This window comes from Alosa pseudoharengus, unplaced genomic scaffold (assembly GCF_046254945.1).
Source record: "Alosa pseudoharengus isolate Yale_2024_CS ecotype anadromous, Long Island Sound unplaced genomic scaffold, YU_APseudo_1.1 YU_APseudo_1.1_scf_1, whole genome shotgun sequence".
Taxonomy (NCBI): domain Eukaryota; kingdom Metazoa; phylum Chordata; class Actinopteri; order Clupeiformes; family Clupeidae; genus Alosa; species Alosa pseudoharengus.
Window position 1 is genome coordinate 46,022,000 of NW_027468564.1, and position 14,227 is coordinate 46,036,226.

Consider the following 14,227-nt stretch of genomic DNA (forward strand, 5'->3'; position numbering starts at 1 on the left):
CTTAAGATTTTGATCCCATCTCCTAGCAACATCCTGGATACCATCCTCACAAAATACTGGATGTTGCTAGGAGGGTATCAGAATCATAAGTTGGTGAAATCAGATCCCATCACATATGTGTCTTACTCCTAATAAGACAAACCAACAAACAAGTAATGAGCAGAGACTTTGAATGGGCTTCATAATGTAAAGTCTTTATTGATATGTGCCATACATCAGTCGAAGTCAGAGGATGGTATGAACTACATTCAATTACAATGGTTGCATTTCCCCCCCCCCCCAATGTACTTATTTCGGATAGTATGATGAGTAGATTCTAATGAAGAGAACACGGATGGAGAAATGTGGGATACAGATATCCATAGCAGAACCACACACAACACAGACACTGCCAGATTCAAGAGCGGCTGGTGTTTTAAGGCAATTTGATAACCTACAGCATTCATTCTATAGTAACAGTATACATACTTGGTTTGTGGATGATGGTGTTCTTTGTTTTGTTTTGTTTGTTTGTTGTGGAGTATTTATTTGTTTGAAGAGAAGGCAGAGCACAACGACAAGGACTGTTGGTTGTTTTGTTTTTTAAGGAACGTTGGTTGTACATGCATTACAAAAATATTTGGCAGTGCGTGCAGTCTGAGTGTTGCTTTGCTGTTTGTTATTGTTAATTTTTATTTTTTGTTGTTGCTGCTGTTGTTATTTTGCTTTTAAACGTAATTAGTTTTTTGTTTTTTTAAAAAAAAGCTTTCCATTGGGACCTTTGACCAGTGATCTTTCTTGCTGATATGGTGTTGCATCAAAATCTCTCGATTTTGCTTTTACATCCTGATTGGCTGCACATCCAGAATAACTGTTCTGGAGTGAACCAGTTTGGGATGAAATGGAATACCAGGGCAAACTAACAGATTTGCCTGAAATTCCTGCCCGAGACAAACAGACAAACAAACAAGCAAACTAGCACACCAAACATCTCATCCATCAGGTGTCACAGAGGAAATGCACCTGTAGCTCACTATAGCCTTTGCCAGCTGACACCAAAAAAAAACTGCATTCTCACGTACCAAACAGATCAGTTTTCCTTTAGTACAATCAACGAGTGTTTACAGTAAAAAGAGTGCAGTGCATCACAGCATGTTGCCAGGACCTGTGTAAAAGGCTGGAGTGTGTGTGTGTGTGTGTGTTTTAATCTGGCAGTACAGAAGGAAAAGTAATGAAAAGAAGCTGCTACGTATAAGGTGTGTGTTGTTGAGTGTGTGTGTGGTACCATGACACACTTGGTGGGAGGTGTGGTGCCCCCATAACTCCTCAGGGGGGGTTGGCCTGGTGCCTGTGAAATGTTTGTTGCTTTTTGGCTTAATTTGGGACTTGAAAGAGCTTGGTGCTAAGGCATGTTTACACTGTCTGGAGCCTCGGATGGTCGGATTTGTCAAAGTGTGCTTCAGGCGTCCCAAAGACTTGTACTTTTGCTTGTGCATACAGTTCTACATCACATTTAGCCCCTAACTAATTAAGATGTGGTGCTTTTGTTTTTGCTGTCGTTTCTCGATTTCTGTCTTTTCTTTTCTTTTTTTTACAAATTCATTCAGTTTTGTATTGGCAGCCCATGCATTGAACGGACATTCACATTATTTTTAGCTTCATCTGGAACAGCTTGTGTGATCTCGACATCTCTGGCTTTTGGCTCTCTCTCTCAACCTGACTGCAACATTTCCATCGTTCGCACACTCCTTCCATCTCGACTTCTCTCCTCCTTAGCAACAGCCACCTAGCCTACACATTTAACACCTGTTTGACTATAAAGCCCACACAGTGTGATGTTCACACTGACGACAATAGGTGCCCCTGAATTTTGAAGCGTACTTTCAACACGATCACACAAGTGCTCAGCAGCATAGTGACAAAAAAGGCAACATTTAAACCCAGTGGCTAGCAGTCACATCCTTAATATTACTCTCACGACTAGCCTATCCTAGCCTAGCAGGCTAGCTACAAGCATGTACTGAAATGAATGGGCCTATGAGAAACCTAGTAGGCTATCGGCCTAAACTGGGGTAAAGAGAGTGTGTGGAATGTATGGAATGGCTCAGTGATAGTCACCATGCAAACATGGAATATACATCATGCAAAGTTGATAACAATGCTGGGATTGGTATAGCTAGCACTAATCTAGTTCCTAAAGGAAGGGACATGGGGGAGAGGGGTCACATTATTGGCCACCAAGAGCAATCTTGGAGAGGAATTAGTCTTTTGATGCTGTTTTTCTGTTTATTTAGGAATATTTTTTTCGGTGTGGTAACAATGTGGTTCCTTTTAGTGCCTTTGAAAAAGTACTACCGCGTTGAAAAGGAGAGTGGACCGTGACAAAGAGACAGATGTGACTGGCAGTGATGAGACTAGTGTGTCCGCAAGGCCGTTCCTCATCTGCGATGTGCGGCATTTATTATTTGAAAGTGCGTTGAGGGTGCGATCATCGACTACACCCACCTGGCTTGACCTCAGGTGAGTCACGTTCACAAGCTAGAACCGCGCACTCACTTCCGACGATGACAACGTGCTACAAACAACTCAATGGAGACTAGTTCATGCACTTAACCTCGGAAACAACTTCAAGCTTTAAGCTGCGTTTTCTGTTCATGAATTTTTCACCTTGCTTCCTTTTTGTCTGACAAAAAAAGGCTCTAAACTGTTCACCAAGCTGAGTATGGTAACGAGATAGTGTCTGGATATCACTGTGCACAGGGACGCACAAAGAAAGACATATACACACACACACACACTGGCACATGTGTGTCGCACAAACGCACCTAACTCTCGCACACGCACAATACAGAGTTGTGTCGTCTGGAATGTGTGTGAGAACTAATCGTATCGTGGCCGTCGGCAGTGCACTTAAGATTTGACATCGGGTTCCGCTGGGGTCCCTGTGAGTGAGAGAGACTGTAGGAGTGTTGTATTGTATGTTCCTATTACCTCAAAGTGCCTCCTGACTTTGGTGTTCAGGAGAGTGCAGAATGCTTAGATGGACTGGCGTCCTTTATCAGAGACTATAGCAGAGAGAGATAAAGAGAGAGAGTGAAAGAGAGAGAGAGACACTATCATACTTGGTAAGAGAACTTCTACACACTGGATTCCTCTCTGAGACAACCCCTGAGGAAAAAGGGAGGATGGAAAAAGGGGACAGTGAGAGGGAGGGGGAGGAGAGGAGAGGAGAGGACAGAACAAAGGGAGGAAAGAGCAGAAGAGAAGATAAAAGAGAAGGTGGCGGGGTGTTTTTATAGTTGCTGTCTGTTGTTGTTATTGTTGTCGTCGTTGTTTTAGTTCTTCTGGCTGACGTTGTTCACATCACTGGTGTCTTGCTTCTCCATCTTCTTGGTGGAGACGATGGTCTCCTCGTACAGCTCCCGCTTGCTGCTGGACTTGCTCTGGCCCTGCTGCTGCTCCTCGTCCTTGTCCTTCTTGGACTTGCCGGAGCTGGAGCCGCCACCGCCGCCGCTGGTATACATGCGGGTCTGGTAGCTGTAGCTCTGGCTGCCCGCGCCGGAGGAAGGCATGGGGAAGTTAATGCCCGTGCTGATGCGGGTCTCCTCCCCTTCCAGCAGTTTCCTGGGGACAGAGGGAGAGGGAGAGAGGGAGGGAGAGTGGGCAGGGGGGTGGCGAGAGAGAGTGGGAGAGGGAGGGGAAGATAGAGAGGGAGTGAAAGCAAGTGTGAATGTGTGTGAGAGAGGGGGGGTGGTGGATGACAGTGAGAGAGAGAAAAGTGTGTGAGAAAGATTGAATAATTTATATCGCAGAGACGATTTAACATTGAGGCCAAGCCACAACCTTATAAAGATGGATGCCTCTATATATCTGGATTCAGTCATGTACAACAAAGTATCTGGCTATTAGCATTACCAGTCATGTTGTTTGCTGACCAAATTGTATAAACTATAAAAAAAAACAAGTACCTGTATGCAGCAATTTCAATATCCAGGGCCATCTTGACATTCAGCAGGTCTTGGTACTCCCTCAGGTGACGGGCCATCTCACTCTTAGTGGTCCTCAGCTCATTCTCCAGCTGGCCAATGGAATCCTTCAGAGAGAAAGAGAGAGAGAGAGAGAGAGAGAGAGAGAGAGAGAGAGAGAGAGAGAGAGAGAGAGAGAGAGAGAGAGAGAGAGCACATTGTGATGTCATTTTAGGGTGTGAAGTTGGCTGATCTAGGTCTGTATGAATAATTAATCAGATTAATATCGGACCAGTGGCTTCTCTCCATCTCTAACTGACTGTCTGAAATCTCTTTCTTTGTGTTATATCTGCTCTGATCAGTGATACCTTGTACTGATATATTCTTTGAAATGTCTTTGTTATGTCTTAATATCTCCATATATGATTTGTGTATCTTTCTCATGAAGGATACTGCCATATGAAATGGTTTTTATATCGCAATGGTTTACACTGATCTTTTTGCATGACTTGGTTTTGGAAGAGACATACAATAAGAAACATGCAAAACATTCTGCAAACTTAAAATAAACACACAAAATTGACTGAAATCAAATTACCAAACACCGCAACGACCTTGAGGTCGTAGGAGCACGCCCTCGAAGTAGTAATCACTGTGGACCGTCGCGTTCACTAATCAGCACCATGGACAGGGAACTCCGATCACGCCCTATTGACCTTATACAACGGTCTCAATGTTTTTACTTCTTTGCAGTGCTTTGTAGGTTACTGCATCGAAATGAACTAATAAGAACTATCTTAGTTAACTTTATGCTATTGCACTTTGTTAATTTAATTTTAGGTTGCTTTGTTTTTTCATTGTACCACAGAGTAGCCTACTTTTCCTCCTTTTTGAATTGTTGAACCACATAGCCCATAACTCACAATCGAGAGCAAATCTCATCTCGTTTCAAGATGTATTACATCTATGAAAGCGTTATACTCGGATACTTTAATCCATTCCAAGTAAAGGCTGTGTAGCCTGCAGAACAGTTAGAGAATATCCTCTATGCGGACTTATTAAACGAAAACATCCAGAAGGCTTCAATGATGATTTCAGGTCTCACCTGGTAGCCCATGATTTCGGAATTGTGCCTGTCCTCCATTTCACGGATTTGCCTTTCCAGAGACTCGTTGGTTCCCCGCATGCTCTCGATCTCAATGGTCTTGGACTGCAGCTGCCTGCGGAACTCGTTGATCTCCTCGCGGCTGGCGCGGATGGCCTCGTTGCTGCGGGTGGCCTGATCGCTGAGGTCGGCAAACTTGGACTTGTACCACTCTTCGGCCGACTGCAAGTTCTTGGCCGCCACGCAGTCGTACTGCTCACGAATCTCCTTGAGAGCGGAGGTGAGGTCGGGCTTGGCCACCTCCATCTCCACGGACACCTGCGCCGCCTGGATCATGTTCATCAGCTCGGCCACCTCCTCCTCGTGCACTTTCCTGAGGAAGTTGATCTCGTCCAGGAGGGACTCCACTTTCTTCTCCAGGTCCAGACGCACCATGGTGGCGTCGTCCACGTCCTTCTTGAACACCTTGAGCGTGTCCTCCGCCTGCTCGCGGGCGTGCACCTCATCCTCGTACTTGCCCCTGAGTTTCTGCAGGTCGTCCTCGATGTTGTCGCGCTCGATCATGATCTGGGACTTCTCTCCATTGAGCTCCTCGATCTGCGAGCGCAGCTCGCGGATCTCCTGCTGGTACAGATCCGCCAGGCGCGACGGCTCGGTCTGCCGCTGGCGCAGCGTCACCAGCTCCGTCTCCAAGACTTTGTTCTGCTGCTCCAGGTTGCGGACTTTGTCAATGAACATCGCGAAGCGGTCATTGAGACCCTGCATCTGCTCCTTCTCATTGGTGCGGATAATTTTGAACTCATTGTTGAGCACGGAACTTTGGGACAGATCAAAGTTCTCAATGGGCATCAGCGAGTAGTTGGGACGCGCGTTCCTCTTGTAGGAAGTCAGGGAGGATGCGCCAGTGCGGGAGGCGGATTGGGACCGGTACCCGCTGCGCGATGAGCTGCTGCTCATCATCCGGGATGGGGAAGAATAGCGGGGAGAGTCCCCGAATATCTTCCTGTAGGAGGAGGCAGAGTAGATATCAGATCCGTAGCTCATCATGGCGTTAAGGAGGAGGGAGCCGAGAGAGGGCTGCGACTTCTTTATATACCGGGGAACGCGCCAATCAATAATTGACTCGAGCTGATGCCGAGGCAGAACCTGTCTCACTGCAGATGTGCAAGAAGAGCCTGCCCCTTCCTAAAAATGTTAAGCCTATCCTAATGCACCTTATATGAGGTTTTCACTGGTGCAGTGACACGCTAGCGCCATGCGATTTAGCCTATACGCTGTTAATGTATACAGCGCAGCAGGTAGACTTGGGTGGAACTATCCGTTTTGGTGCAGTGCTGATGTCAGCAAGAACGAGTTTATCGGGATGCTAAGTCATTCGGAAAGCACACACAGGAATTCCCAGACAATTGTGTAGGATCAACTGAATTCATAGCCTATCTGAGATATTTTCTTCTCTAAAAACTATACGGATCTGTGGTATTTGAGAGTTTGTTTTCACAATGTCATAACTTAGGCTAATGTCATAACTTAGGTTGCTGATTTAGATTACTTATTTGTAAAACGTATCCCATGTCGTGAAACGCCTTCAAATGTATTGCCTCAAGTCAAGTGCTTATTACCGTTTGTGGAACAACGCACGGACGCAAAAACCGTAGCCTAGCCTACTGTATGTTTCTCTTCGCAAATTTGTGGAAGTTAGCCTATATCTTTGGCTATTCCTTAATTCAACCTCATCTTTATCATCCTGTAAAGCCATGTCTTCGTATTTCCAAGTGAAGTGCGATGCTGACCTCTGTCGGTGGGATGTATGCTCACACAGGCTACTGACTAAATGCGCCATTAACTTTCATTACACCACATTTTGGCATCACTGTCTGAGCGTGAAAGGCCTACTGTGTTTGCTTCAAAAAAAGTTACATTTCAAACGTCCTGATCACACATTTTGTCTTTTTGCACCATCTCCAAGAAATGTAAAGAGGCTATATAAATCATGCAATAGCCTACAGTGACTTTTTTTTTACATGCTATCAGAATTAGGCTACACCTGGTTTCAAAACACTTGATATTTGTCCCATACCTATATATGCTGGCCATGGGACAAATGTCAATTTTAATCATTCATGAGCTTTCAATCCGTTGTTCCTTTATGATGTCCTTCAAACTGTAAAATATGAGGAACAATCCAGCCCCTGATTGGTGGACTTAAATCTGCCTCCAAAACATAATTACGAATGGTGTGTCTAGATCATAAAGAGCACAGTCGCAGCATCCTGCCAGGCAACTTGACTTATCTTGTGCGATGAATGACACGTAAGCCCTCCCCCTTGGTAGAGGCTATGCTCCTCCCACTTCCCACTGCCAGCTAGCTCTCAAGCCTTGCGAAACAAACCTTGTCATTCACTGTAGCCTAGTCAAAAAGATCGCAGAATAAGCAAGCAACTTACAGTAAACGTTTGATTTTGCATGAACCCTTCTTATTTGGTCGTTTGCCGAGCGCATGCCCAGATTTCCAGCCAGTGCAGCTGGTTCACCAAGGAAGGTGAGTACGCGACTCGAAATCAGCAAGCATACTTGTTTTGTTGGAGACCTTTCATTTGATGAATAAGTGGATGGCCTCCGAAACAAAAGGATTGTTGTTCAGCGCAGGAAAACACGACAGTAATTTCCAAGCAGGCTGTTGATCAAACAATGAATTGTGCGTCAATGCAAGCACGTTAGCATGCAAGCCCATCAGCTATTTTTTGCACAATAATGCAGCTATCGTATTACCTAATAGTGGATCTCTAGGTTAAGGGAGATATGTTTCTGCATTTTATCTCTTAAAAGTCACCGGATTAACGGCTTTGCAAATCACTGTATCAACATCTGCTGCCCTAGAGAGGAAGAACCTCTCGCTGGCTAAATGTAACTTGGCCTTATAGCTTTAGTTATTTTTTTCAACTCTTTGACAGTTGCTTCATTTTGGAATAGTTGGGTTTCATAATTGGGACCTATTCTACTGCCAATGTGTCTTGTTATGACTTTCTCCAGTTAAAAGTCAGTTTGTCAAGTCATAGGGAGTCAAATTGGCCAGGAAACAAATTAGGTCAGCCAAAATCTAATGTTAGCGAGGAGTATTTGCGTGTTTAAGGGGTGTGGGGTCCGTCAGATCCCCCAGGAGCCCTCTGTCAATCGTCCATTGTTGTTGGCTTGTCCCTGCGCGAGTTTCTTCTACCCAGCATATGCAAACATCAAGTGGCCCCACTCCCAAACTGATGGTTAACAGTTAACTCACAGGTCGTAACAAGTTGCTATTAGCAGTAGTGTGCTACTAAGTGGTTAACTACGTTATACTTTACGACTCATTCCTTAAGCCTCTTTGTTTTTCTGAAATCAACAACAAGCAAAATCGACACCTGAGCGCATTCTCGGAAGCTAAACGTGTAGCATTTCCTCAACCTAGGCTAATAGGCTAGGCCTATTTAAGGATATTTAATTCTGCTTCCTTATTGCTATACCGAAAATCACCATACATAAAGCCAACAGCAGCAGGGTCAGTTTAGATAGATATTCTCTCCTGCTGAGGCAACAGCGTTTAGGTCTTGATCGTCTTATCACCAAACGATGACTTGTGTGTCCAGTGTCACTCTAACCGTGAATTAGGAGCTGACGTCGTCACCAACTAGGCTAGACTACTTTTGTCTCTTCATTCGAATTCCAGACTCAGAGAGGCCTCACCCCCCTACTCTATTAACTCGTAGGCTACTAACTGAAGCTCTGCTGATAGTAGGCCTAGTAATAGTTAGTTGTGGTCAGCAAAGCAAGAAGCATAGCGGGGTCGAACGTTGTGTAGGCTGTGTGTGGCAGTCGGCCACGCAGATTTCCTGGGGCCTCTGCAAGGAAACCCGTTGGTCGACTTGCCGAAGCTCGGCTTGTTTCGCCTACTTGTTTGTGCATGTCAATGGTGCTGACAAATGGTACAGAAAAACGCTGAGCTCAGTGGGTTCGCCGGTTTTGCCGGTTGTATGGCATTTGCAACGTAGCCTACACACCCTGTCAGTGACATATTCCGTATGATCATTTTCATCCAGTGATCCTGTGTATCCTTTTCGGACACGTTCCTGATATTGAGTTGTAAGGGTCTGGAGAGGGTATTCATTTCAGCGCTCCTGTTGTTCTAAGTAGCCTTAGTTTCAATATACTTGCATGCTTAGGATAAATTAAATAGTTTGTGCAATATACATGGAGCAAGACATAGGGCTTAACTTACAAAGTTAACATGGTTAGGGCCAGGAGCAAGTATGCAGAACTTATGAACTTATGCAGAACTTATGAAATCCCTGAATTAATGAATGTCCCTGTGAGGACATTGTGTACAAAACAACTTGAAACAAAGTAGGTGTTTTTTCTTGTGAAGTGATTTTCCCTGTCCTCCATTTTGAAGATGTTGTCTCCACTCAAATGGCTTTGTGTGGTGTTGAGCAATCAATTTCACATAATGACACCAATCAATTTCTATTCACTTTTGTTTATCTAATCTCTCAAGACAAGTCAAAGGAGGCATTCAGAGGAGAACAGTTTCCTGGCATGCCCAGGTATTGTAAGCCTAACGTGGTGTCACGTGACTAAAAAGGCCTGATTGCATCATCAGTTGATGGTGGAAGTCCTCACCACCCTCCAATAAAACACCCTCCTTGTGGAGAGCTGGCCCAGTGGCACGTGCCTAAGTCACCAGACAGACACACACACACATCAGACGAGGCTCAGGGAGCGAGACATTCCTTCAATTTAGTTCCTACTTTCCCTTCTTTTTTGCTAGACTGAATTGCAAAGATTTTCTCGGAGAAGATGACAACCTCGTGGAGCGATCGGCTGCAGAACTACGCAGACCTGCCAGCCAACATGGATGGCCTAGCGATGAAAAAGTACAGAAGAGAACCCTACCACAGGTATGGTACCTGCAAGTGCTGTGTGTGTGTGTGTGTGTGTGTGTGTAAAAGTACAGAAGAGAACCCTACCATAGGTATGGTACCTGCGAGTGCTGTGTGTGTGTGTGTGTGTGTGTGTGTGTGTGTGTGTGTGTGTGTGTGTAAAAGTACAGAAGAGAACCCTACCATAGGTATGGTACCTGCGAGTGCTGTGTGTGTGTGTGTGTGTGTGTGTGTGAAAGAGTGTTCGTATATGTGTGTGAGATGAATGTGTAAGCAATAGAGCCCTAACACGTACCACATTGTGTGTGTGTGTGTGTGTTTGTGTGAAAAAAGTGTGTGCATATGTGTGTGAGATGAGTGTGTGAGCAATAGAGTCCTACCATGTACCAGTGTGTGTGTTCCACTTGTGTGTGACATAAAAGTCCTCACATGCATGTTTTAACCTCTCACCTCTATGTTTAAACCCTAGTGCTAGCTAATGAAGTCGTTTATACGTTTGGCATAACACCCACACTCGCGTCGTGTTCCCCTCTCTCTCCTAGCCTCCCCAGTGCTCTAACTCCACCGTGCTGCCTCTGTGTCTCCCATCTAACATTATGTGTGTCGCGCACTCCTATTCTGTGCACTGCTTCTGGGCCTGTCTGTACCCCAGTGGTAGAATAAGGAGACTCTCCTTTCACTAAACTGACATTATTTATATATATATATATCCCGGGGGGGGGGGGGTCTTGTATCGGTTGCCGTCGGTGGGGGGGTGTGGCGTCTTGTTTGTGCGATACACTACAGACTATGTATATTTAACAATTATTTATTAAACACTACATTATAAATAAATAACCAGCTTCTCAAAATAACAGTTAACAAAGAACAAAGTGACAACACCAAACAAACTATACAACAGTATTTGTGTAATTTGTGCAATTTTTACAGACTATTACAAACTGTAGAACAAGTGCAAAACAACAAAATGTGCAAATGTGATCAGTCACTACTTATGGCAGAGCTAACAACTAGCATTGTTACAAGCCATCCTCCTTGGCTTTAAAAATATAATTTCAAGGGCCCTTTGGTAATTGCACTGTTTTACATTGGACCATTAATGCTTATCTTCATGCAGGCTGTCAGACTGTTGACATGCAGCCTGTTCCGCAAGTCTGTCCTGATCTATACACCGAGAGTGAATGTAGTTTAGATCATTTTATAGTTTTGTAGCCCTGGCAGCAAATGTAGCCTAATTGTAGCCGCTAGGGCGCGTCTAGATTTCTAGGCTAATAGTTTTGTGTAATATGGATGGAATTTGAGCGCGGACCGCTTTTTAATTTAGAGGCCGGAGTGGCCGCTCTGTTCCGCTCCCATACCGCTCACACCACGAGTCTGAGGCATGCCCAACTGTCTTCCTAATAAAACCAAGACCGTTAAATTTCAAAGATATTGGCCATATAGCCTAAGTTCGTTGATGGGGATGGAGTTAGCTAAATAACTTAGAAAGCATACGCGTAGGCACGGATGGGCCTGGACGGGCCTAGGCCCGTCTATTGTCTGTCGTCAACACTGCTGAGAGCAGGTGGCTGTTTACTCGGCCGCTTCTCCGGTCAAATTCGCGTCAGGTCAATTTAGCTCCCTGTTCCCAAAGAACTAAGAGCAATGGCAATATATTTCACTCAAAACATTTATTTTAAAAGACTGCAACACTGATAGTACAACAACAAACAAGCTTGGCAACGTTAACTAAAGGGATCAGTCGGGATTAATCGCCAAAAGAACGAAAATGACAAATCACGCAGTCGGCTAAACATTTTAAACTTGCGCCAAACGAATGAACCCAGCATCGGCGCGTAGCTTCATAAATTGAAGCAACAACTTGATCTTTGGACAACCCTACCACTAAAACTTTCCATAGGCCTGCAACGTTTATGACATTAAAAGTTTAATATGAACGCATTTCATCACACCTAACAATTAAACGGAGCAGTGGCTGTTCGCGATTTGACTGATTCTTGAGAACGAGGAGCGAGATATTTGCACCGCTCAGCTCCGCACACTAGCTCTGATTCGGAGGCATATCACATATGTAAAGATTATAAAATCTGATTATTTTTCGATTCATGACACGTTTCTTCTTATTTTTTAATGCGTTCTGCGGAGAAGGGAGATTGGCGTTGGTCACGGTTTGGAATGAAAGGGAGAAAACAGGACAAAGTAACACGTTTTTTTTTTTTTTTTGACGACGTAGTTAAGGCGGCAGGCTTGTTTTGCCAAGGCGGCCGCCTTGACTGCAAAGTGCTGCGGGAAACCCTGCTATTTTATGTGTGTCATTTAAGTGAAAAGATGCCGGTCTCTCATTGTGAGCTAATGCAATTTGTAGTTTGCCACTTTGTCTCAATGGTTAATCCTGTCACATCTATGGTAATATTTTAATGTCATCCTCCTTGTCCGAGGCACTAGACATGCTTACCAGTCAGAAGTGGCCCAACTTAAAGTGAAGTTTGTAATATTGAACTGAAGCTTGATTTTCAAGAATTATGTGGCAAATCAAATTGCAATTGCAATATCAGTCAATTAGATATTTTTCCCAAATCATGTAGCTCCATCTCTGTGTTGCTTTCATGTCTGAGGAAAAGGTTAGGACAAAGATGACACATGTGGTACATTTAATTTGTTCCGGAGTAGCATCTGGTGCATAAACTCCACAACATTTAATTTTGCTTGTGTGAAACCTCATCATGCTGGTTAGGTGTTACAGTGCTTTGTGATGAAGAAAAGAATAGAGCGGTGTCTGTGGGTTTGAAATGTAAATGGCGTCGTCAGTCATTGTATCACGCAGCCTGTCCGTGTATTGCGGATGGGTCTGTCAGCGCCCCTTTTGATATCTGTGAATCTGGCAGTCGTCTCTCGCTCAGTGCCGTTCCCATCGTTCCCTGGCGTTGACCATTAAAGCAGCACTCTGCGAGTGAGTGACAGGCAGGCGAGAGCTTCGCAAACAATGATATCTTTGTAACTGTGTGTGGGCCTCTCCATTTACTTGGTCCGAACGAAGTCTTATATAAATCACGCAACGCTGTAAATGTCAAAAAGAGTTGCTCCCTCATAAATCGGATTACAGTGTTTTGGCTGTAACTCAAGCTTGTAATTGGAGTTCAGAACCTGAAATAGATAATGCCCCGGTATCTAATTATAGCTGAAGCATTCCCCCCAAACCCCCCCCCCCCCCCCCCCCCACACACACACCCCACCCCAACACATACACTCACAAACACACACACATCCCATTGCTCATGTAAATTGTTGCTTGGAAACAGGACCATGAAGCAGCTAATGTTAACCCTTCACCTTCCCCCCACCTTGGCCCCCACCCTGCCGTGTTCCCCCACGTGACTGATAAACAGACGACCTGTGCAATGTTTAACCCGACTCTAACAGCTCTCTTCTGTGGAAACTAGCCTCCTTGCCCTCTCCTGCTCCCCGCAATTATGTAATATGCTACTGTGCCCCTCACGTTCGGGGTGGGGGCTGCACCTGTGTTGTCCCTTCAAGCGTCGCTCTCACCTACTTCCTCCAGTTGTTGCACTGGTTTTGCCAGCTGACTTTCACTCTTTGTTTCCACCCCCCCCCCCCCCCCTAAAAAAAAACAAAAAAAACAACAAACCAGTGGCTGGTAAAACCTTATAGCGTGACATTTTTTACACTAAGAAGAGTTTGTGCCCAAATGTAACCACAGCCCCTGTGGTTTGTTGCCTGTTTCCACCATGGTGATATGTGCAGGTGAACATTCGAATGTTTCTGTCAAGGCCGAAGTCAGCTTAAAGTATGATTGGAGTATTCCACCAGTCCAAAAGGCAAAAACCTGGTTATCTTCATGTGTACAGTAGGTGTGTGTGTGTGTGTGTGTGTGTGTGTGTGTGTGTGTGTGTGTGTGTGTGTGTGTGTGTGTGTGTGTGTGTGTGTCCTGTCCCTCCCTGTATCAACACACCCCATGTCCTACCATAGGGGCGGGGGGTGGTGGCTCTGCTGTTGATGGTGAACAGATTGGAAATGTTTTAGTCATTCACCAGCCTGGAGCTCCAGAACATGCCTGCAAAAGCGAGACCATTTCTCCTACCCACCCTTGACAATGCACCATGCCCTCCCACATGGGCTCAAATATCATACTTGTTTACATGTACGCTAATGCCCGTGTACAAAAAGGTCGAGGCTGAAACTAATATTCTGATATATTAATATTCTAATATTCATTGGAGACCGATTGCATAACGTTGTGCCAATGCTTA

The 14,227-nt window shown here is 44.9% G+C and overlaps 2 protein-coding genes across 2 annotated transcripts in view; one reads left to right on the top strand and one right to left on the bottom strand.

The window, feature by feature from the left end:
* Positions 1–3,314: 3,314 nt before the first annotated feature.
* On the bottom strand, positions 3,315–6,093 carry inab (internexin neuronal intermediate filament protein, alpha b). The gene is made up of 3 exons (XM_076280365.1): positions 5,050–6,093; positions 3,948–4,072; positions 3,315–3,603 (listed from the first exon to the last, which is right to left on the bottom strand). Exons 1-3 carry the CDS (start codon positions 6,091–6,093, stop codon positions 3,315–3,317), a joined length of 1,458 nt encoding a protein of 485 aa, XP_076136480.1.
* Positions 6,094–7,409: 1,316 nt separating this feature from the next.
* Positions 7,410–14,227, top strand: part of nt5c2b (5'-nucleotidase, cytosolic IIb) — a 40,695-nt gene continuing 33,877 nt past the window's right edge. The window contains exons 1-2 of the mRNA XM_076280376.1: positions 7,410–7,588; positions 9,848–9,977. Of these exons, the coding sequence (XP_076136491.1) occupies positions 9,877–9,977 (101 nt within the window). The 5' untranslated portion in view covers positions 7,410–7,588; positions 9,848–9,876. The remainder of the gene's footprint in view (positions 7,589–9,847; positions 9,978–14,227) is intronic.

Bases quoted from the DNA above. Each gene is read 5' to 3' on its own strand.
- inab (XM_076280365.1), bottom strand. From the start codon at position 6,093: ATGAGCTACGGATCTGATATCTACTCTGCCTCCTCCTACAGGAAGATA. The intron at 4,073-5,049 runs GTGAGACCTGAA...TTCTCTCTGAAG, and splicing joins CCGAAATCATGGGCTACCAG to GATTCCATTGGCCAGCTGGA. The intron at 3,604-3,947 runs GTACTTGTTTTT...CTCTGTCCCCAG, and splicing joins ATTGAAATTGCTGCATACAG to GAAACTGCTGGAAGGGGAGG.